The 24,271-nt window shown below is 40.5% G+C and overlaps 2 protein-coding genes across 2 annotated transcripts; both read left to right on the top strand.

The window, feature by feature from the left end:
• The first annotated feature begins 1,580 nt into the window (after positions 1-1,580).
• Positions 1,581-18,487, top strand: slc35f4 (solute carrier family 35 member F4). The gene is made up of 7 exons (XM_035674274.1): positions 1,581-1,861; positions 15,261-15,561; positions 16,050-16,269; positions 16,368-16,493; positions 16,591-16,783; positions 17,092-17,181; positions 17,751-18,487. Exons 1-7 carry the CDS (start codon positions 1,633-1,635, stop codon positions 17,990-17,992), a joined length of 1,401 nt encoding a protein of 466 aa, XP_035530167.1. The 5' UTR covers positions 1,581-1,632; the 3' UTR covers positions 17,993-18,487.
• Positions 18,488-21,309: 2,822 nt separating this feature from the next.
• Positions 21,310-24,261, top strand: LOC118336935. The gene is made up of 7 exons (XM_035673703.1): positions 21,310-21,579; positions 21,691-21,911; positions 22,039-22,121; positions 22,314-22,373; positions 22,481-22,564; positions 23,812-23,926; positions 24,035-24,261. The coding sequence occupies exons 2-7, from the start codon at positions 21,713-21,715 to the stop codon at positions 24,259-24,261; spliced, it is 768 nt and encodes a 255-aa protein (XP_035529596.1). The 5' UTR covers positions 21,310-21,579; positions 21,691-21,712.
• Positions 24,262-24,271: the final 10 nt, after the last annotated feature.

The raw sequence follows: 24,271 nt of genomic DNA, 5'->3' as shown, positions 1-24,271 counted from the left end.
GCTGTTTACATTTTGTATTGCATAAACTATACAGAATTGTACCACAACAAAAGTATGTGACTGAAGAAAACTTTTTTTGGACTGTTGCTGCGCAGACTTGTAAGAAAGTATCCAATAATAAATTAGCAATTCCCAAAAAGCATGGAGAAACTTTCTGGGCATTGGCATTTCATTGTTGAAGCCACAAAGCTGTCCCTGAACTGAATGTGTGAGATAAGTGCTTTGGAGCACAAACAAATTGAAACAAAAGAACATGAGGTGGAGATTGGTTCAGTAAGTAAGAGAGGGGGAGGAAGCACTTCCAAGGGCATCATAAACCCCAGCATGTGTCTGCACAACAATGCCAACAGGGGCGCAAATTCTCCACACACTGGGAATCGATTTCACACAGAGAGCGGAGGACTTGGAAAGAGGCATATCGCAGAGACACTGAAATAGTGCATCTTGTGTTATTGGATTTGGAGCCCAGTTTTCAGATTTCGTTTTTTTTTTGTGCGGCATCTGCAAGCTGGGGGATCCAGTCAAGTGGAGCTTCCAAGAGCCAGACTGAGAACCTGTGGCCAAGGAAAAGAGAGGAAAGAGGAAAAGAGATTGTTCTGGGTTTTACTTTAGAATAAAATGTATGTCACAATAAGTGTAATAAGAACTAAAGAAACTTTATTTAGTATGGCATAAAATAATGTGCACAAACTTCATAATCTGTAAGATATTATAGTCACAGGAGAACAGTAAAAAAAAAAAGGCCAAACAAAAAACAAAAAACAAAAGAAGAGAGGATTCAATAGCTGTGAACCAGTGTGAGACAAACCTGTGCAACATTTGTTTCTCTAAAGCACATGCATATTTTATTGTGAACAACAACTGGAGACATCACTGAAGGGTCAGAAAAGAGCAACATTAATCCACAAACATCAGACACCAGGAATGGAAATAGTGTCTTAAAATAAATTCTTTTGAGATATTTTGGATATGCACGCTTATTTTAGACTGATTATCTTCCACTGATTGATTTTATGAGGCAAAAAAAGCTTCTTTTTGTTTAGATCAATAAAGCTCACTTTAGAATATTGCAGGAATAATTATCACAGCGATACCAAAGGCCACTGAAAGTCAAAGGATCACCCGTGAGTGTATCAATATAACAGGAACACCATAGTGATACAACTGCTACCATAAAAGTTTATATATAGCCTTTAGCAAATAAGTATCACAAAGACTATCACAGATATATAGGATAGTATAGTATAGAAGTAACTCATTATTAAAAACACATCACATCATTTCCCTGAATATTTAAGAGATGCTATGAATATTTTTTGTTTTTATGAAGGCTGTAATGAATGTTCTGCTCCCAACTGCTGACTAAAGCCAAGTTTTTTTCCCCTCTTCATTTAATTGAATTCAAAGCATGTGATAGTAGTGACACGCCCCCTAGTGTTTGATGTCTGCCAGGCTCCTGGAGTTTGATAACCTTGCTCTGCGTCCGGGAGCATCACTGAAGGAATGTGAATGTGGCTTTGGATGTCCTCCCTCTTGTTGCTAATTGTTGATGCAGCCCCGAGGGGTCCTGTCGCATGGTGATCAGGGCTCATCCCCGAGCTCCCTTCTGATCTCTGTCCGCTTGGACCTACAATGATAAGCAGCGAGAGTGTTTTGGAGAGTGGAGACCAGCCTTGCATCCGGCTGGAGCCCTTGAAGAACACGCACTTGCCGGGCAAGGCGACGCCGACCGGTGGCAGCTGCGCAGTCTTCATGGACGGCAGCCCCAAAGTGACAGCCAACGGGGTGCACGACATAGAGGACCGGATTCTGAGGATCACCGGCTACTACGGCTACAACCCTGGATACTCCAGTCATAGAAGTGAGTAAAAAGAAAACAAAGTATGATTGGGTCATCAGAGGATGCGCAATCTCACGCCTGTCTCTGCCAGGTGTGAGACTGCGTGAATTAAAGAGACCAGATTTTTTAAAATGAGAATATTATGATATAAATATGTGTGTGAAGGAATTTTATACTAATGCAGGCTAAAAAATGCAGTTAATGCAGTGGCAGTGGTGTGCGGTGGGAAGAAACAATGCAGAATCTTTATTCTTTGCTAATTAGTTTTTATTTTATTTTAGCTTTTGCAAATTCGGCTATTGCAAACTCAACTAACTGGGTTTTAATTAAGGCTATTATGGACCAGCACGATGTCAGTCACTGCCAACATTAGCCATCCATCTCTGTGGAGACACAACATGAGAGAGAGAGAGAGAGAGAGAGAGAAAGAGAGAGAGCGAGCAAATTTAACTCTCCCAGGCTGTAATTACACAGCAAAGTGCCATGCACAAATTATGCTGGTGATTCAATTTCGAAGTTAATTGTTTAAATTGTAGCCCAATGTTGTCCACATCAAACACTCATGTTGGTGAACAATCTGCAAACAACGACTTACATGGCAGCTTCATATTGAATTCCAAATATTTAATTAAAACAATCAATTTCCCAAATGACAAATACAGCAGCTCTTGCTGTGACGCATGTGAGTATTGCCAGCTTTCTCTCCTGACATGCTTGAGATATAGAAATCCTACTACAAGTTAAGCTCCTCTATAATTTTCATTTGTCAATGTGGTTTTGATTGGTAGAGCAATATTCCTGAATTTTGCTGACACGAAAACAGTGGCTGGGATTGGAGGAGAGAGCTGATGATGCACTTTGTTCAGGGGATGATCTTTAAAATCTTACCCTCCAGTTCTGTTAAAGTATTGCTGGTGCCAGTGGGATTATAACAGTGGAGAAGAACAAACATTGCAATGCTCTGTGCACTGCCAATTAGTGGTTTTACAAATGGCTTTATGGTAATAAAGCAAAGTGTGTAGAGCAAAATTTCACAAGGTCTGTAGCATTAGAGTGTTTGCAGGTTCTCACCTCTGTGTTACATAATTGGCCTATTCATTGCATGTGTGTCATCATTCTTTATTAAAGATAGGGATGAACTGGGGCTTTTCTTGAATAAATCCACCTAAAAATGTAGTTGGTCATCTATCTGTGAGCCTCTTGTGTTTCAGATGCCGGTGTACTTCACCCCAAATGAATTGGACTTGTCACGTAAGCTCCCTAACGTCTCCCTCTGGCTGTTACATAAAAGCCCAGCTACAAATTCATGACTTAGAGAATACACGTCTGGAAGAGAGATGTACTCCTAATGTTATGACGTTCTTTCCTAAATCTACTACTCAACCCTTGTACTCTGTGACATAGTGCATTACTCTGACACAACTTCTCTAAGGTCTCGAAGGAAATGTGTGTATGCAGATAAGGGCCTCATTCAATCAAGAACAGTTCCAGTTGAGGCTCTTGTGGATGAGCTGCGTGCACCTCAATGGATTTTTAGATAGAGGCTGAGGAAAAGGAAATGAGCCTGTCTCACATTAACTGGCTCCTGTTTATAAGGGGTGTCAGTTGCAGTAGATTAACCATGAATGCAATCACACTCTTTCATTTGAGAATATATCTGCACGTCTAAATCAATCTATTGAAAGAATACCTGCTAAACAAGGGACACCCAAAGGTTTGGATTAAAGAATTTTAACAATTCAAGGCCCTCTGACGCAACAGTTATATTGTGTGCCAAATATAAGGCTTTTGGAAGAGAGAGAGAGAGAGAGAATTAAGACTTATAATATCATTTAATGTGTCATTTGTGCTAATTGCATCAAATATAGAAGCCAGTTGAAAACACAGACAAAAACTGGGATTTTAGTTGACTTACTGACACAGAATTCATTTGCTTATTTCATTGATGCTTGACTGGCGTGATCCATTATATCAATGCCAACATACACTATCACTATCAATATGACATAATATTCAACTATTTTAGTAATCTATGAATTGTTTTAGTCCTTTAAAAATGGTTAAAAATAAATGATTAGTTGAGAATATAATTGGCTGATAAATTGATAAAAAATACTTGATAGTTGCAGCCCTAGATCCCAGTACACATGCCTCTGTTGGTCCAATCTTGTATTGTATACTGTAGCAGAGTAAAATAAAAGATAGGGTGTCATCTGTGATGTAATTTCAGGTATAAGGAGCAGGTGTGGATTGTAATAGAATCCATGCCAAGCCTATAAAAGCCAGTGCATCTGTAAGCGAAAGGCTTATTTGATTTGAGAGACATTTCCCATTTCTCTGATAAAATATGCCATCTGTTTGCCCTGTGTTTTTCCATCTATCCATCAACTGATTTTTGTGCATGCCAGAGTCAACAGAAGGTATTCCTCAGGGCAGCATACTTGTCACCATATTTCCTGCTTGCACAGCTATTAAACATGCTGTTGCTGATGCTGTCACTGTGAAGACGTCTGACTAAATTACTCCTGTGTAAACCCATCCTCCTCATTTCTTCTTAGAAACGAAAACGTTGAAAGTCTCTTTTCTTTTAATGCTTCGTGCTGCCGGAAAGCGTCACATTCATTTACTTAGTTTCGTTTTGTAAACTTTGAGTTGAGAATTCACACGTCCCTCAATCTGTTGAGTGTCATTTTCCATAAAGGGTTAGACAAAGGAGCACGTAAATAGAACAGTAGGCTCATCCTGCCAAGCCTGTGGGGTAATGATATATTTAGTAAAATTCTGTTGCCAGTTTATTATTGCCACTTGCCATCTGCGTTGAATTAAAAGATGCCTCTGAGGGGGATTGTGGACTACATTTCATGACAGGGTCTAGGCTGTAGAATATGCAGTATGGTTATGATATGATATGTGCAGTGAGGATATAACAGTAAGAAGATAAATGTCATGCTAAACAAGCAATTTTATGTAGATAACTGCAAGAAAAATTTAAATGAAATAAAATTAAAATCAGAAAAAAGAAAAAAAACAGCATATTCTTAGCACCTCAACTCTGGCTCCTGCTGGCACAAACACCAATGGAGTGTGCAGCAAATGCTTCCTCAGCATCTTCTTGAAAAACCATTACAATAATTTGCTGTGTATCTTGAATAACTAATTTAGAAAAGGACAACTCTGTAGTGCTGGCACACTCCCCGCTGGGGATACAGGTATGGTGCAGTAGAAATGACAGGTACTTGTAGTGGCAGTCCCACTCAGTACTGTGCCTGTGGTGTTCAGCGCTGGCATCTCAGCAAGACAACAGCACATACAGGCACTCAGAGGAAATTTATGAAGGAAGGGCGTGAAAAACAAGCATTTATCACAATGGGGTGTGTTTTTATGTGCACTTCAGTCTACAGAGAAAGAAAGGAGAAAGAGGATAGAAACACAAAGAAAATAGACAGGTCTCTGAAATCCATTCATGCTTGCACTGATTGGTAACGCACTTCGCATTTTTGAAACCATTTATATCCTGTGTTAACACCAGGTGAATTTCCACTTTTCCCCTCAAACATTGCCCCAAACATCCTGTATATGCTTGCACTTATTTTGGACTGTCCCGTTCCCATGCCTGCACACTCAGTGCTATTTATAACAAGCCTAGCCTCGAATGGGATATGAGCTTCGCCTGAACGACTCCTGGAGTGCTGTTACTCTCACATGCTCCTGGGAATGAGCAAAACACCCTGCATGTAATGGGTGCAATATTTCTCCATAGGAGCAACACAACTGCTGACCTGTACTCCCACCATCGTGCTATTGGTCACATGTTGTAATACTGTGTGTCAGGTGACGAAGTACTTTGGCTGGTTCCAGCAATTCGCTTTGCAGTTGAGAATATTTTCTCCCGCAAATAATTTTCTGTAATCCAGAAGCAATATTACATAATAGGAGGGCACACTGTGTGAAAGGTTTGTAATGGCCTTTCCATCATGCTGAGTACAGTAACAGTCTTGTCAGCAGGCTAACACTGCCATCTTGTGGTCTGCAAAGCCAACAACAACAATAAGGGGATCCTCTACATCCTACACAACAAATGCCTGTACTTAGTACTTAGTCTATGCTACCTCTGTGCTTTAATCAGAATGAAAACAATTTTATGCCACAGCTCGTTGTCTCTGCAACAGCCAAACCAATCCTTAGAGTAGACACATGTATCCATTTACCCATAGAGGTAACCTACTTAGCCATTAGGATTGTTTATGTTTTGTCCCTGAGATTTCTGCTGCTACGCCAAATTAGCAATGGTGTCAGGAATTAAATATGTGGTGCTCAAAGCATTAAATGAAAAATGTAATTTGAAGAACTCAATAACAACTTGTCTTGGCTGAATTACCAATCAGGCTAAGTGGTAAACTGCTGTGGGGCCCACTCACGTCCCAAAAGCCCCAGATTGACAAATGCAAATTTGTTGAAAAAATGAGCCTCTAAACTACAATATCAATTAAGACAGGTCTTGCATTATTACCTAATCACGTGGCCTTTAATTATTATTATTTTAGTTTATATTTTGATTCACAGTGGATTTATAGTATTTATTCCTAAATAAAGTATTAAATCAAATGAGGGACAAGACAGTTTCCAGCATAGGAGTAGTGGTTGGTCTCTGGGAAAATAATAACTGTTAGGGCTAGCCAAAATACTTAGTCACCTGACATACAGTGCTACAACGTATGACAGCACAGTGGCATTAGTACAGGTCAGCAGTTCTGTAACTCCTATATGGGAGAAATATTGCAACCCATTACTTGGAAGGTTTCAGCCCGGGGGCACCTAACAGGCTAATCCAGCAGTGTTCTTTCCAATAATGTTCCTGTCAAAAGACCATTCACTGTAGCTAGAAAAATGTTCAGTATGTGCACCTGTAATACTATCCATCATGTTAACCATGTTCACCACTAGGTGTCCTCATCTTCCAATGTACAACTACATTGAGTGGAGTTTGTGATATAAGGTCCAGTGAGTGGAAGCACTTGAGTCGTGGTCTGTCCAGTCCTCACTACAGCTAAAATCAGCTGCAGATATCATTCACGCCTCTGTCTCTCATTTCCCATCCTCCTTCTTTACTCCTGGTGCTCACTGAGATGTGATGAGTAACACAGAGGAACTAAAGACAAAGGAGCTTGCACCATTAACCGAGGAGCATCGGTTAATCTGAATGACAAAAGAGCCTGAATTGGTTCAGTGCGTCAGTACACAGGAGGCCCACTGTTGCTATGGAGGTAAAGAGCGAGGATGCTGTACTATTTTGTGCTTTGATCTGGGATGCAGTCGTACATTGTGGTATATACACTCAGTTTTCTGTTCTTTAGTCACCCATAGCCAAGCTATGACATCATGATGTTTGCTTTTTGTTGAAACTGTTTTAGAGAGGTACTTGAATCAGTACTTTATGGTCATTTTGGAGCTCTAATTTGTGATGGGGTGTTATACCAAGAAGTGTACCATTGTTGTTGTTAGACATGATGCTCTTTGGCTGCAAAAGTGATACAACAAACAAGTTGTGGCATGTTAAGTTTATCTATAACTAAAAATATACAGTAGAAAAAGCACTAATATTTAAAAGTGAACTGTGGCCTCCCGCAGTGCCCTTGCTCCAGGTATTTCTCTTAATCTGCTAGCGATTAGCATCCTGGGTTCTGCTGACTGGATCGTTTTTCTGTCCCCTCCCTGTCTAGCTGTTGGCTCCACTCATCAGCAGGGCTATTTTTAAGTTTAACCCGCCTTGTCTCAGGGGATCCATACCCCCAGCTCATCCCCTGCTTACACCTGACCAAACATTTGTTTCTGCCATGCTTGCATCACACACTTAATGCACAAACATTTTAATCAAGCCTCATGCTCATGACATCACTGAAAGCATTTGCATTAGTGTTACCCATGGGATATAACTGAGCTTGCACTATGGCATTGTCCTTAAAAAATGACAGTTGAGTGTGGCTTTTTCAAAGCGTCTCCTCAATATTGACTTCTGCATTCAAACAAATATATTACTATGTTACTGAAACGTGGCCCTGCATATTTTTCTGTTGTAACAAACAGCCAAACAATAACTGTGCTGTTTCCCACAGCCTGAAGAATGATGATCTGCTATGCTCTCTATACAAGTGCCAGAACTTTGGCTGATGAGCATTGGAGAGTAGAGACAGTCAGCAAGGGAGGGGCTGATACTGATAATGACAGAGATCCTGCAACATGACTGCAAAATATCACTCATTTAGTATTCTTAACAAACCAACTTAGACAAAGGACCAATACACTTACGGCATTTCATGTTTACTTTGAGTGCTTTCTCTTTCTCAGGTCATAGTGCTACTGTTCCTGGCTTGGCTAGTATTGATTTTACTGACGAGAGGGTATGCATAGCATAGCATAGGTTATATTAAGATTATATTACAGGCTGTGAGGCCTCATGTGTCTAACCGCATACACTAGACACTGATATGTTGTTAATGTAGAGTGCCGAGCAATATTTGGGTCCATTAAATCCTCAGGTAGATAAACCACAGCTAGAGATAGAAAGGCTAGAGGGCTTTTCTTGAGATGGAAACTCCTGACCACAGTCCCAGGGGTGACTCACAAGGCCCAGGCTGACCCTCCTGAAGTCCACACTGGCTACTAATGAAAGGGTTCCTCTTGACAGTGCAACAGTGATGGAAAAAGTATTAAAATCTTTAATCAAAGTAGTATAATCACAATGTAAATATTTAATGTAAAAACACTCCAATAACTGTGAACATCCAGCGCAGAAATTCTTACTTAAATAAAACTGAAGAAGTGCCAGTCTAAAGTGCTTACATCTTAAGTAATGAAGCATAGCATTTGTTGTTGTTCTGAAACTACGCCTGCATTAGCTGATTGGCATAAACTGTTTCATTCATGCTTTACAAACGCTGGCACATTCACAGATGTGTAGCTGTGTATCAGCTAACTAGTCTACAGTCTACTACATCCAATCATATTAATGCTGATGACCTCCACAACCACAGCATACTTTCTTTGGTGTTGTTGATTGAACTAAGATTTATATGCCATGTATGTTTTGAGCTTTTTCCTCTAAATCTAGCTGTATAACCATTTGTTACCGTCACGCACTGGAGAAATGATTTGTCGTTAGGTCTAGGGTAATTAATCAACATTAAGCCTTGTGACTTACCAGCTACTTACAAGCCCCAACATTTAATGAGTCCATAGGTTTTTAACACCTAAAAAAGAGGCCTACCTGAAACCCGATGAGTTTGATTCACTTGATGGAGGTGTTGGGAGCCACAACTCCCTACAACCAACATTACATTTCAGTTTACTAAACAGTAGTTTACTGTTGGCTAGGTTAAAGTCTATCAGTGCATCATATATTCCAACCTAGTGGAGATTTTGGATGTTCAGTCTTTTTACTCCCAGACATCAGATAGATTTGGTCATATAAATAGTACCACATTTCACTCTGAAATGTAGTTAGTTATGTACAAAGACCTTACATTTACTTAACAACAATTAGCTGTGCAAAGTTGCAGGTGAAACAAAGTATATATCCAACATATGATCAGACTTTGAGAATTGGCAATACAGATTGGATTCACTTGTCTTTTGCAGTTCTTTTGCATGTTCATGTCAGTAACAGATAACTAGAGTGATTAAGATCCACCAAATTCATTATTGATTTGAAGTTGCACATGTTAGAGTTGTAAGCCAACAGTACAAACATATACTTTAAAAATGCCTGAGATGGTTTGTATTGCTGTTTTCTTTATGCCGTTTATGCCGTGCTATCATTTGGGTAGCATATCATAGTGATATGTACCATGTCGGCTGATCTCTTCGAAACACTAAGAGCACTATGATTACTTCAGTGGATGGCAGAATGTCACGTCTTTCTGATAGTTTTTCTCATAGCTCAATTGATTAATGCTGCAGGGGCTGCAAGCAACAGCTCTGACTCTCGAGGAGTAGTGAAGAGCAGGATATGTGCCAAGAAGAGAGAGAGGCATTGGAAGATAGAGGACGAGAGTATATATATATAGAGAAAGGAAGGGGTGAGAAGAGCCTGGTCAGGTAGAAAAGAGAGGGGAGGAGGAAAGAGAAAAGGAGGGGGCAGCAGCTAACGCAGCATAATTAGCCTGGGCTGCTTGGTTACCTTCCAAACAAAGCTGCTGATTTGTGGAGCAAAAGAAGAGGAGGGGAAACAGAGAGAGAGACAGAGAGAGAAAAAAAGGAGGGGGAGGATGGAAAGAGATGAGGGGAGTGATTGCGCCATGCCACACACACTTGAAGCTCAGTCTCCCTTGGAGACAGTGGCAGCGCTGGATCACGGCATGACAGTGCAACAGTAGAGTCTCCACTTCACTGCACTTCCACTGAGCTATCTCCACTGAGCTGTGTTACTAACCAGACAGACAGAGAGAGAGAGAGAGAGCACCAGTAACAGAGAGTTGGGCTGAAGAGGAACGGAGAGTCAGGACTGGAGTGCTGGGAAGAAGACAGAAGAGTTTGACAGAGGTCTGGGAGGAGGGGGGGACCAATCAAGAGTGCGAAGAAGAAGCGGAGGAGTCAGGAGTCTGAGGATGCACGGAGCTAGCGGGAGGAGCTGCTGAGCGTGCAGCAGCAGCAGCCTGGGCACACTTACACACTCACACACACACATACACAATACACACACATAGACACACACTTCCTAGGGAAGGACAGTGTGTTGTACCCCCAGTGGAGGATGAAGAAGCACTCAGCCCGAGTGGCTCCTCTCAGCTCGTACAGCACTCAGGTCCTGACCTGCCCCATCTCTGAAGGTAAACTGAAAGAACCATAAAGGCCCAAGATGCCAACTATACTAAACTGTGTATATCTTTTGTGTATGTGTTAGCATGAACTGAGTTATTGGCAGCATTAGCTCAGATTGGCTGCTTAAAACTATGGAGAACTTTTATCTAAAAAGATGATACATATTATTTCCCATAAGGCGTCACATGCACTGAAGTGTCATGTAAAGTGTACAGGTATTCATATCAAATACAGATAGTGTGGTGTGGATGTGCTCTTCTTAACTCAGACGTGTGCTGCATTTGAATGTCAGAAATTAAATCAGCTACTGAATTGAGCAGTACTTTTTCCTCTGGATGGTGTAAAACACACATTTGTATCATTTCGGTCTCCTGCTGATGCTTAATGTGTTGACACGAAGTGTAGTTGTAGTGGCAGCATATGTTTGGTTGTTTTTGGTTGCCCTGTGTGGCCCAGCACGGATGTAAAAACAACAAAACAGGTTCAGCTACTCACATCTGTTCATGCTGTCCATCCCTCATCTAACTGAACATTTCTACTCCCCACTCTTCATCATCCTCATCCCTAAAGGCTTTAACTTCACCTAAAACCCTCCACCTTTTAACTTTTCTAACAGGGTGATACTGCTAATCACCTTTTAATCAGTATCATCATAACCACGTCACATCTTCAGACCTCATTTGAATAAAGACTTAATGCTGTTTGGCCTGTAGTACGCCTGCCTAACACTGCAGACATGACTGAGCTTCATATTGGATTCAGCAGGCGTCCATCCATCAATGTCACTGGCATGCAGCGTCAGTGGCGGGGATAAAACACAGAATGGATTGAAATGTGAGGTTCGAGCAGCATACTGCGTCACACAGAGTGGATAAGCTTTGTTAATGGGTGCCAGTAGTGACTGATCCTATGCAGCACTGTAATTTCTGTAATGAAATTGCATGATGGTAACGCTTTCAAATACTTCTTTTTCCAGCCATAGTGAGCGAGTCAGCTATTCCGTGAATATTGATAAACATTTTTCAAATTCTAAAAAGTTTCGTATTGTATTAGTTAGCATTATACATATAGCTTTTAAAAAGCTGTTTTTTAAATCAATTCTGTGGATTCCTTTTTGATGGAGGTGGAAAGGAGCTTGCCTCATCTATTTTTAGTGTTTTGATGTATTTGTGGAGAGTCTATATTTGAAGGTTTAGGCATTTTTTCATACTTTTATGATATTTAACTACAGAAACCTTCTGCATCATCATCTTTATGTAAAATAAACATCCCATATCTCATAATTATGCACCAAATTAAGCTGGTGCTCAATTAATAAGTCTAAGTACTTTAAGAGTACTCTGTTATTTGAGCAGTTTTCCAAACAAGTACACTTACTCCAAGTTGACTGAAATTAACCTTAAATAGCACTTTTTCTCCTTTAGTGGAGTATCTCACTACAATACTCTGCTGACAGCCTGTGTCAGGGATTATTGTTTCTTTTGCAACTTTTTAGCAGTAATATATAAGTCAGCAATAACACTGTCTGTTATGAGAATACAATTTTGGCCATGAGAGTTGCTTTTATGAGGCAGGGGAATAGTAGAGTTATAATATTACTGCATCTTGGCATCAGATCAGCCTGTAGTGGCTCTTATCTCAGGACAGAAGAGCCCGTATTCAACACTAAAAGCTTCTGGTTTTGTCAGTGCTATGAAACAAGAACCATCTTGCTTGGTGGATGAGGGGAAGCAGGAAGAAAGAAGAATAAAAGAGCTGCTTCTCTCTTGCAGAAATTTCTGATCTCAGTTTTCCAGTTAGTAACCACCAGGCTCATTAGGTTGATTAAGAATCCTTGCTGTGGCAGAATGTAATTAAACCAAATCTCTTGATGATCCTGTAGAAAAGAAACTGTATCGGTGTTGAACAATTTTCTTTCACCACATACCAGATCTGTTCCCAGTTCGGATAGACTGCAAAGTGAAACATTTTATCTGAGGTTTTTATCTGAGAGGGTTTTTTTAGTCTGTAATGAACTGAACTGAACTAAAAAAGAAAGAGTTTGACTTCATCAGTGGGTGTCTTCATCAGTTTTACACTTCTTAGATGCAGTTTTCATTGTCACTTACAGTTTAAAGGTTTTTGTAGTCTCTTGCTTCAAACACTGTACTGTGAGTGGAAAATGTTAGTTCTGCAGTGTGAACCGACTGAAGGCCAGTGCTGCACTGATGCAGTGGTGGAGAGTAACTACTTACATGTACTCAAGTACTTTACTTACGTACAATTTTGAGGTACTTTACTTGAGTGTTTCCAATTTATGCCATTTTATACTTCTTCTCAACTACATTTGGGATGGAATTAGTAGTACTTCTTATTGTACTAAAATTATCTGACAGATGTAGTTACTGGTTACTTTTAAGATTAGGAAATTAACAATAAAAACATATTATAAACTTTTAAAGTACACATTTCTCTTCTAAACTTCTCATATGGTTTTATTTAAATAACTGTTTGAGACCCACAAAAGTAACATTTTCCGACATTTCACAAAAAAGCAAAGATCCAAAATATGAATACAAATGTGTGTAGCACAGCTTAACCTTCTGACAATCCCTCAGATTTATCTTCCCTTTGAAGGCGACCTGATCCCTTGGTTGGAACAACTACTGGACTAAACTGCCAAACTGTTTATAAAGTGATTCAAACGCGCTCCAACATGACCAGTTACAACAGTTAAATATGTGTTATGCATTGATGCATCAGTATTACCAACCTAATCATGTAAAATGTGATAATTCAGTTAAGGATCTGACTACATTTTCCACCACTGCACTGACTCTAATCTGTGAATTTATATTCACCATTCTTTCTCGTCAGTCATCACTTAGCTTTTAATACTCTTGCCAGCAGTGAGCTCATGCAGTCATTAGCTTATAAAATAAGTTTAGCAAGCTTGGTTAGGTTTTTATATAAATGAAAGAAGTGGCCTGCCTGGAAAAGACATTTATCAACTTACTTTGGCATTTTCTTCTCTTTGTGTCCAGTAAACATGGTGGACACTTTACAATTCTACAAAATGGCATCTCACCAATGTAATGCTTTACACATTATTTACTTGTCAATACAATGTGCTCTCATTAGACCTGTCAGACTACAACTTGTACTCCCATTGTCTGACTTCCTGCTAAGGTCTTAGTGCATATAACTATCAGATGCAATAATGAGAACCCCTAAGATTCTACTGTAGAGAAGAGATACTATGGGTACCAGTGTGTTCCAGTGTTTGCAGGGCTTTAGTGTCTGTAGCCATGGTGGGAATGGCAGAGCTTCACGTGCTGAGCTAGCAAAGAGAGCACAGGCAGCAAACATCCAGCACATGTCATCTCTTATTCCTGCCTTGGTGTAAATTGATCACACTGTTGAAAGTTAAAGAACGGATGTGAGTTCTCACAAAATGCTCACACACACAGCACATCACATATTATACAGCACAGTTAAAGGTCTACAAGCTATTCACTACTGCAGTCCATTAAGGCACTGGGCCAGATCAACCACGTGTCACTGTCATCTATCTAACTCGCCATCTCTTCATCCGTCTATCTATCTATCTATCTATCTATCTATCTATCTATCTATCTATCATCTATCTATCTATCTATCTATTTATCCTATCTATATATCTATCTATCTATCTATCTATCTATCTGTTTGTAATTTTGGTATATAATTTGTCTGGTGATGATATCATACCTCTTTCCCAGTTATCCCATAAAATTCTCATTTTTATGTTCCGATATAGCCCAGACGCATCCAAACCATGGATTCAGAGCAGAAATGTATCAGCAGTCAAAACAGTGGCTGCCAAGGTTGACATGACTTTCTTGAGGAATGTCATGTGGTTAGGTTTACACTTGCTTTTGGGGCATCAGGTTTCTGTGCACACCTGACTACAACGGGTGTACAGTACGTGCTGCATCGTGAGGCGACAAAGCTATTTATGACATGCACAGCCACAATGCTAACCCAACACAAAGCCTTGTCTTATGCATTAGAGCCTTTACAGCAAGAAACTTTGGTAGTGACCACTAAGGGTGATTGATGAATAAATGCTTATATGCTTCCCCATATGCAAGGTTTGGCTAATATAAATGATTTAGGAACACAGCCAGCAGGCCAGTAGGGCTTTGAGCTAAATGCTAATATGACAAGATATTTCCCTAAAAACCAAAACCTCATGGTGGTGCTACAGGAAAAGTTAGGTGATCCCCAAAGTCATCCGGCTTCCTCCTCTCAGCACCATCGATATCTATGCAAAATTCCATGGCAATCCATCCAATGTTTGTCAAGAAATTTAAATAAAAGCCAAAAATGTCAATGTCAAAAACAGTCAGGGAGATTACCTAGGACTGATCTGGGGAGCATGGATGTCTGTAAAAGGCAATCCATCTACTGTAGTAGTTATTAAGGACTGGACTGGAATTAAGTATCTCAAAACATTGAGGCACTGTAATTCTAATTAATTCTAATCTAAAAGTAAAATTGTAGAGGCAGATAGACTTATAAAAAAGTAGAGCCCACAGTAGCATTTTCTGTTATTGTCTAATCTCCTATTGTCTCCCATCAGAAGAGGACGGTTCAGAGTCTCATGCAGAGACACCAGGCAGCGAGACCAGCGGCGAGAGCCGGTCCTATCGGAAATGTACCAACGCAGTTCTGAAGGTGCTGGGTGGTCTGCTGATGGTGCTGTGCGTCTCATCCTCCTGGGTGGGTACGACTCAAGTGGTAAAGCTGACCTTCCAGTCGTTTTCCTGTCCCTTCTTCATCTCCTGGTTCAGCAGCAACTGGAACATCCTCTTCTTCCCCATCTACTACTCTGGACATGTGGTTATCACACGGGAGAAGCAGACCCCCATACAGAAATTCAGGTAAACTGCCAATAACTATATTTGTCCAATTGGATTTCCTTTCATAGTAAGGTTTTACAATATGTTCACCACTGCTGATACATAAAAGAGCTATAGGAGACTAGAAAGCTTTTTCCTCAATTATCACTGTACTGGAATAAAAATAATATAGGCCTTTCATTGACAATTACAGATGAGAGCCGTCTTACTGTGTTTATGTAAAGGAAAATAAAGTAAAAATCCCACTCTAAACTGTGTTATCCAAGTAGAGCAAGACTATCGTTTTCACAGTAAACCGAGTACCAGCTTACCATAACAGCTACACTACTGGCCACTAGAGGCCTTACAAATTTTAAAACCAGGGAACTAAGCAACCAATATTTCCATCATCAAAGCATGGTCCTCTTGATAGCAAGGCTAAAAGCCTGACAAACAAAGACACTGTTCCATGAGGAGAAACGGGTTGACACGACTTCCTTTAACCCTCTGTGGTTTGTTCTCGGTAACAGGGAGTGCAGCAAGCTCTTTGGGGAGGATGGGATGACTCTGAAGCTTTTTGTAAAGAGGACAGCACCCTTCTCAATTCTGTGGACACTGACCAACTACCTGTACCTTCTGGCCTTGAAGAAGCTGACCGCCACTGATGTCTCTGCCCTCTACTGCTGCCACAAGGCCTTCGTCTTTCTCTTGTCCTGGATTGTCCTGAAGGACCGGTTCATGGGTGTTCGGGTCAGTATGAACAGTGATTATAATAATATGTTGAAGAACTGTACTTCTTACTTCTTAGGAGTACAATGCCAATGATAACTCTGAATCTCTACCTGCAGATTGTAGCAGCTATAATGGCCATCACAGGCATTGTCATGATGGCTTATGCTGATGGTTTTCATGGTGATTCCTTTGTGGGAGTGGCATTGGCTGTGGGCTCGGCCTCAACATCAGCTCTCTACAAGGTCAGACCACTAAGCACATTACAGGTTGAACCATGTGATTTGCCTTTACACTGACTTTAATAGTCACTAAATTAACAGTTGTCTCCTTATCACCCAGGTGCTGTTCAAGATGTTCCTGGGCAGCGCCAACCTTGGAGAAGTGGCACACTTCCTTTCCACCATGGGCTTCTTTAACCTCATCTTTATTTCCTGTGTGCCCCTTATCCTTTACTTCACCAGGGTAGAGCACTGGGGTTCACTGTCCTCACTGCCGTGGGGATACATGTGTGGACTGGCAGGACTGTGGCTGGGTGAGAGTGCATAAACATCTCTGAAGAAGAATGAGGATCATGGTTTCATCCATGTGTTGAAAAACAGTTTATTTTAGTAACAATTTTCAGGGATCACCAAAGTTTTTACAATGAACCCTTTCTATGTCCCTTCTGGAACCTCAGTCAACTTTCTCCTTTCCTGTATATATGCTATGCTTTGAAAAGAAAACCACATTTTAAAGATGTTTAAGAGATAAAAAAAAATGATGATGAATGAAAATGATGTCAATTGATTAATGCATTTATTGATAATCATTTCAGCTCATTGTTACTTCTATGTTTTTCAGTGTTCAACATCTTGGTCCATGTTGGTGTGGTGCTGACATACCCCATTCTCATCTCCATAGGGACACTGCTTAGTGTACCGGGCAATGCAGGTAAGATTTCTGTATGTGGTTTAAGTATTACCTCCAGTTTAGTGGTTATTATTTCTTGAATATTATGGTGGAAATGAGCAGGATTGTGAAAATGAGAGTAAATGGCCACACATACTGTGGTTTTGTCTTGAGAGGTCAGCACTTAAGGCCACTGTAGCAAACAGATTACACAGCAAGTGTGCCTCTTTCGTCCTGGAAATCCAATCATCAATGTGCCTAAACAGACCCTGCAACTATTCTCTCGCTGAGGGAGGATCAGGTTGCCAAGGCGACACTAAATGCCTGCAGACGAGTTATTTTCTTTAACAATGATGGACTGCATGAAGGTCAGTGGGTTACGGCAACTTGTCCCTGGCCTCCAGACCGCAAAGACACAGGGGATAAAGTGGATCGCTTGTGCTGATCATAAGCCGCATTTGCTACACTCATCCCCTACAGCCGCAGTGTCCTGTGGTTTATCTTACTTTATGTAATTAATCTCAATTTGTTTTTGTTTCTCCCCCACCCTCCTTCCCTGTCCTGCACTCCGGCTCCCTCTTTTGTTCCTGGCTTTCTTTCACCTGCTGTAGCCGTAGATGTTTTGAAACATGAGGTGATCTTCAGCGTGGTGCGCCTGGCAGCCACCTGCATCATCTGTCTGGGCTTCTTGCTCCTGCTGCTGCCCGAGGAGTGGGACTCAGTCACACTACGTTTCCTGGCCAACATTGCAGACAAGAAGTCAGAGGAACACGGCGAGGAGCTCACAGAGTCCAGTGTCAACACTCGAAGCCGCAGTCGAGCAAACGGCGCTGTCTCCATACCCTTGGCATGACGGGGCTGAGTTCTGCTAGTAGCCTCTGTTAACCAGTCTTGAAGCCCTGTCTGCTCATGTTCCCCCATTGCCCACCTGAGAGGTGTGGCAGGATGTTCGGTCCACATGGACTCTCTATCAGGAAGGCAGGAAGTATTGTCTTGAACTTTAAACTGGAGATGCATCTGCATCACCGCCACTTCACTGCAGGAGGGGGAAAGCGCAAACATTTATGGATCTTGCAAATTGAAAGGGTGGAAAGTGTTATTTACTTTATTGAAATACTTACCACGCTCAGTCCCGTTCCTCGCACGCACCCAACCCAAAAGAGCTGTCTGTTCTCCCTTGACCTGCTCTGCAGACTGTATTCTGTGAATATAAATATTGGCAGGGCCAGTTTGGCTCAATCTTATATGTATTTATGGTATTTATTTAGAATTGTATCAATAAGAGTATTCATTTTAAATCTTATTGAATAGTATTATATACAAGAATGGCAATTATACTATGCGTAATGTACAGGCTCTTTTGGTTTTATAATAAAAGACTTAAAACCCACATTCATAGCAGTGTATTACTAGTTGTTGTAGTTACTTGATGAACTCAGGACCACATGCATGTGTATAGTTATTTAACAATATTTTGGAACATCCGACAAGGATGCATAAATTGCTGATGATGCTGGCAACACATCACAGGTTCTTACATTAAACAAGCAGAATGGCATTCACAAAAACCATACCACAAAAAAACACACAAAAAGGCTGAAAGAGAATAGGGACCCCTCCTCAATGGAATCATATATGCAACAGGTATATAAACACAGACAATGACAATATGAAATAGAAAGACATTGCAATATTTTGGTCATGGCCTAAGTAATTCTAAAATCCTGGCTATGGTCCTACTTGCATTTGGTTCCAATTGAATCCACTCACACACATTGGCACAAAGACATGACAAATGACCACATGGTCTAATGTTAGCAACGGCACATACTTTGATGTTAAAGTAAGTTTAAGGTGTGATCACTATTTTTGAAGCTGTAGAAAAAGTCTTATAAGAGAACACGAGAGCTTGTTGTTTCAGCCATTAACTTGTCATGGCATTAAGTCATGGCCAAGTATTTTTAGCACAATTAAGCTTTGTGATTCATACAATATTAGTAATCAGTTAAGTGCACTGCATTGATTTAGCAGCAGTGACTTTGCAGAATTCTCCTCGCTATATGATACAATGCTTTTCTGTGCTGCACTTAGCTGTCACCTAACACACATACACTGCAAAATGAAGAAGATTGAGAATGATTGTTTCTACTATAATCTATCCTCTTTCACAGATACACACAACCTGTGGTAATAATGCATGCCTATATGACAGGCAAATGAAAACACCCATGGGACATGTTTTGCCTGTAGAGCATAACACTGTGAGACGTACTTGTCAAAATGACTTTCTAGTGTCTCATAACATGGTGGCAAAATTAAATTTGAGTCCAAATAGTGCTACTGAGATCTACTGAGATGATGGGGGTGTCAGTAGAATCATTTGTCAGTCTTTTACATCACTCTCTCACACACACACACACACACACACACACACACAGTCCCAAGAGTCTAACACCACAGTGCCATTATGGTTGGCAGAGTGCAGTCAGTGAGTTGAGACCTCTAATGAAGCATTTGCTGAAGTGACAGTTTCAGCTTAACAACCGCAGTAGCATTTTAGCATCTTAAAATAAATGAGCTAGAAGAAGGAGAATGTGTAAATGTTCATATGTTTATTCCATGATACAGTGTTGCCACCCAGCTGGATGCTGATAAGAGGCAATCAGAGAGGGGCCTTAGGTAGTGGATGTAAAATACAGCTCTCGCTCTTCATTAGAGGAAGCCTCATGAATTTTTGTACACACACTTACTGGAAACTTACTGGAAGCAAAATATGAAGAAGGAGAAATTACAAAGAATTACACTGCTACAAGTTCCGGTCATATTACAGGTTGAATGCAAATCAGCATCATTTGCTAAAAAGGTCCAGCAGTCTGCAATTTTAAAAGTAAGATGAGACAACTAATAGTGCTCTAAAGAGGCCAAAACACTGTGTCCAAACTGCAGACGCATCAGTGAAAAAAAGCTAAATAATTAAAATAAGAGTCTACAACCATACAAGCTGCTTTGGCACAGCAGTCCTTGAGCTAAATGTCAATGTCAGCACGCTAACAAGCGCATAATGATAGCATCTTTGTGTTGGGTTATCATCTAATTTGAGTGTGTTAGCATGCTAAAGTGTCAGAAAATAGTGAATAATGTCCATCAAGTTCATAGAATCCCAGTTGACATATTTAAATGACCCTTTATGTCTGATCAGTGGTCTAAAGTTTCTACTATCATAGGAAACTAATCAAAACTACACGGCAGTGCTTTGAACTAAATGCTCACAGCTCACATCAGCATGCTTTATACTAAGTTGCTGACAATGCTGATGTTTGGTATAATGTTTACCATATTAGTTTAGCATGTTAGCATGTGCCAGTTGTAATGTGGAATGGGTTGGCGTCAGCGGTGGGGAGTGAGGGTTAATTGTTATGTATTTGTTTGTGTATGCTGTTTGTTACCCTTGTTAAACAATAAAACATTTAAAACCAAAAAAATCACGTTAGAATACTAATATTTGCTGATTATTAGAACTAAATCCAAAGTACAGGCTGATGGGAATAGTTGCCCATTTGGTCATAAATCAAGTATTTGAAGGACAGAAACATTTTGACCTGATGGTAATAGACTACTACATGAAAGGTCAGGGCACCATGAATATCTGCACCAAATTGAGATATTTCAATCAAAGCTAGAGGAAAAGAGAGGGGGAACACCAAAGTCAGTAACATTCATTCTGTGGGGGGCATGAATATCTACATTTCATTTATCAGCAATCCATCCATAGTTATTGAGATATTTCAGTTTGGACAAACGTATGTGGACAGACCGAACCAATAGACATTGCTATCCCTAGAGCCATGCCACTAGCATGGCTAATAACCAAAATAATTTAGCTTACAAACTGTTTGTCTGCCTCCCTGTGGTTTTCTTAGCTCTCATGAAGTCACATTTTTCAGTCAGTTAACAATTTCCCAAAGAACCTGCCTCTCTCCTCACCCCTCTGGGCTTTCCAATATGCAAGGGGTGCAGGGAAATAACAGGTTCTTTCAAGCATTAACTTATGAGTTACAAAGTAACCTGTAGGGAGAGTTGCCATAGAAACCTAGCTCATTATGATGAGAAAGACAAATATGAAAATACACACCTACTCTTTTAACCACTACCAAAGGTGATTGTTGCATAGATTCTTTGGCACCAGACAGAGATGCTTCAGGACAAACATTAAGATCACCAGCAGGGGAGATGTGAAGACAACCAGGTTTGTTTGGGAGCAGCTGGAATAACTGGGGTCAGTTGGATAGTTAATTTTAAAGGTGAAGTTATTCTGTAATATACAAAGTTTTCCTGGGAGAGACCAAAAATCTCAGAAGAGCCTACACGAGAAAAGTCAATAAAACCAGTGGACCTACAGTAACAGAATCTTTATGTGGCTGATGAGAAGACATTAAAAAGGTGAGATTAGTTAATCGTAATTAACACCAAACTTGAAGAAAGATACATTAACTTTGAGACTGTTCATGTCTCATGTGTAGAACAGTAGAATTTAATATTTTAGCTTGTCAGCTTTTGGACAGGGAGTGGGACAATGGGCTCCACAGGCTCCAGACCCAAGGTGCGGAAGGTAGCTCCATGTAATAGCCTGCAAGAAGAGGGGACACAGCCCGAACCACAATGGACCCTCCCTGCTCTGCCGGTCACTGGGGAGCGGCTGTCAGGATCTCTGGGACAGAGAAAGATAACCTTACCTCCACTGAAACAGGAAATAACTCTTTCCACACTCTCAGGTTAGTAGGTCTTCTGTCTCTAATTTTTCATTCCCACTCAGGCTTTAATTATATTTTACAGACCTGTGTTGTGATGCCGATTTAGATGTGAAATAATAACACAGTATGTGCATGTGTGTGCTGTAAGAACCATGCTTTGCAGGAAGCCTACCACCAAAGCAAAGCAACAATTCAAGCATCATTCACTCCCATCCACCCCGAAGACCCCAGGTTAGAGCGGCAAAATCAGCTGCCTGATATAGTTTTATTAACCGTAACAGGCTTAGTCTTGTTGGCTGATTCATTTGAGAAGTTTCTCATCTGTTCAATTCTTTGCTGGGACTCTGGCAGACATAATTTAGCATTATTGTTTCTGACTGGTTGTGATTTTTACCCAGACGTCCCATCATTATCTCTCCTCAGGCACTGCAACCACTGGCCCTTCAAATTGGCCACACAAGCACTGCCAGTCAAATTGCCATGGTAATAGAAAGAAAGAAAGAAAAAGAAAAATATTGCTGCTGACTGTCCCAGCGTCACTACCCTCATGCCATCTCAGAACCCAATAAGGAATTTGATGTTTGTTGTAGGGCAAGGACTGCAGAGATGGGGCTGTCCAGCTATTTTCTACAGCTGGCCAGACAGGACACTCTGGCACCGGCAGAATCATTCAGGTAAAGCATCTTGACAAAGTATGGAAGAGCTGAAGTGCATCTATAACATCAATAATTTATATTATACATTTTTATATTGAGGGAAAATTAAAGTGTGCAGCAGTGCTTAAGAGCGATGGGATGTGATGAGTGTGGGGCCTTCCTGTCCCAGTGGATCTGATTAAAGTGTTGGTGGAGTGGGAAGCAGGGTGGTCTACAGCCATCACTGGCCCTCAATGGAATCTATTTTCAGGGTAAAGGGACCAGAAAAGCCCCTACTATTAGATACACTCTCGTTGACACAAAGAAAAGTCACATGATTCATTCTATTGAATGATTTCCTTTAAATCCACATCTGTCCATAGAAAATATGTTTACTACAAGTCCCATAAATCATATGTATAAATGTGTTTATTGCAGTGGTGGAATAAGTAGTAAGTTGAAATAAAAGTATCAATAGCATAAAATACTTTTTGTCCTCCATTAAAAATCCTACTTAAGTAAAAGTACACAAGTATTATCAGCTAAATGTACTAGGAATCATTTGGTCCCTGAAGATTAATTCGATTCTGTAATGATTTGGTGCCATACAAATTACACTGAAAATTGAATTACAGTAAAAGTACTTATTCTACAGAAAAACGGTCCCAGTGACTGATATATTATCATATTTTACATTATTAGGTTGTTAATAATACTGATGCTTATTTTAACCTTTTTATATTTGGCAGGTGAAGCCAGTGGTTCCCAGCCTAGGGCTTGTGAGATGACTAATGCGCTAGGAAAAAATGAAAAGCGAAATCCTGTCACATAAATATGTTTTCATTTTTAAGATTAATCTTCATTAATTACTCTTTTTTTTTTTTTAAAGTTTAGCAGGTAAAGCTCTCTTTTGTGGAAGTACTAACAAACTAAAACTTGACTGGACATTTTTGTAAGGGGACAAAAACCGAAAAGGCTGAGAACAACCGGTTTAATCTGTAACTGACTGAAGGCTCATGTACACCTTCAGTTTCTTGTAGACAGGTGCGTAGGAGGAAATATCCACAGGCAAGAGAATGGAGAACTCCTGCACACTGTCCTTTTACTTACAGTAAACTTTATTAAAGAAACTATGCTTTGGTCCTTAGTCCTTCATCAGGTAAATAAATGCAGTGGAGTAGAAGTATAAAGTAGCATAAAATGTACATCAAAACTATACAGTGCTGGAGTAGATGTATTTGGTTACTTTTTACCACTGGTTTCTTATGGCTCTGCGGTCTTTCTAGGGAGGGTTCCTGGAGGCCCAGACATCTCTCACTCAACAGGCTCACCGGCGTCGGCGAGCTCACCTCCGACAAACCAGAGAGCAAAGAAGACATAAGGTTGTCTACACAGTTAATGGTAGGGCTGCAAGTGATCATTTTAACAAGCAAATTTGATACAAAATCTATCTATAATTTCTGAATGAATGATTCCAGCATGATCTGGTAATTTCATTTTGCCTTTCAGTTGGAGGTGCAAATACAGAAGGGATCCAGAGGGTGAAACTTATGAGGAGACCCACAGAGAGGGACATCTTCTGGGATGAGACCACAGGAGAAAGTCTGGATCCCAGCTGCCTTCTGGACCAAAAATCTCTGCCTCACCTCTGTGAAGAGAAACAGCTTAACCAGCCAGAGAAACAGCTCCTTTTGCAGAGAAGATCTGCAGAGAGATCAAGCTCAAGGTCTAACTGAAAAAAGTGGA

Source organism: Morone saxatilis, unplaced genomic scaffold (genome assembly GCF_004916995.1).
Source record: "Morone saxatilis isolate NCDOM2014 unplaced genomic scaffold, NCSU_SB_2.0 Contig3, whole genome shotgun sequence".
In the NCBI taxonomy this organism is placed as follows: domain Eukaryota; kingdom Metazoa; phylum Chordata; class Actinopteri; family Moronidae; genus Morone; species Morone saxatilis.
The sequence above is the reverse complement of the archived record's forward strand: the minus strand, read 5'-3'. Positions and strand labels throughout refer to the sequence as shown.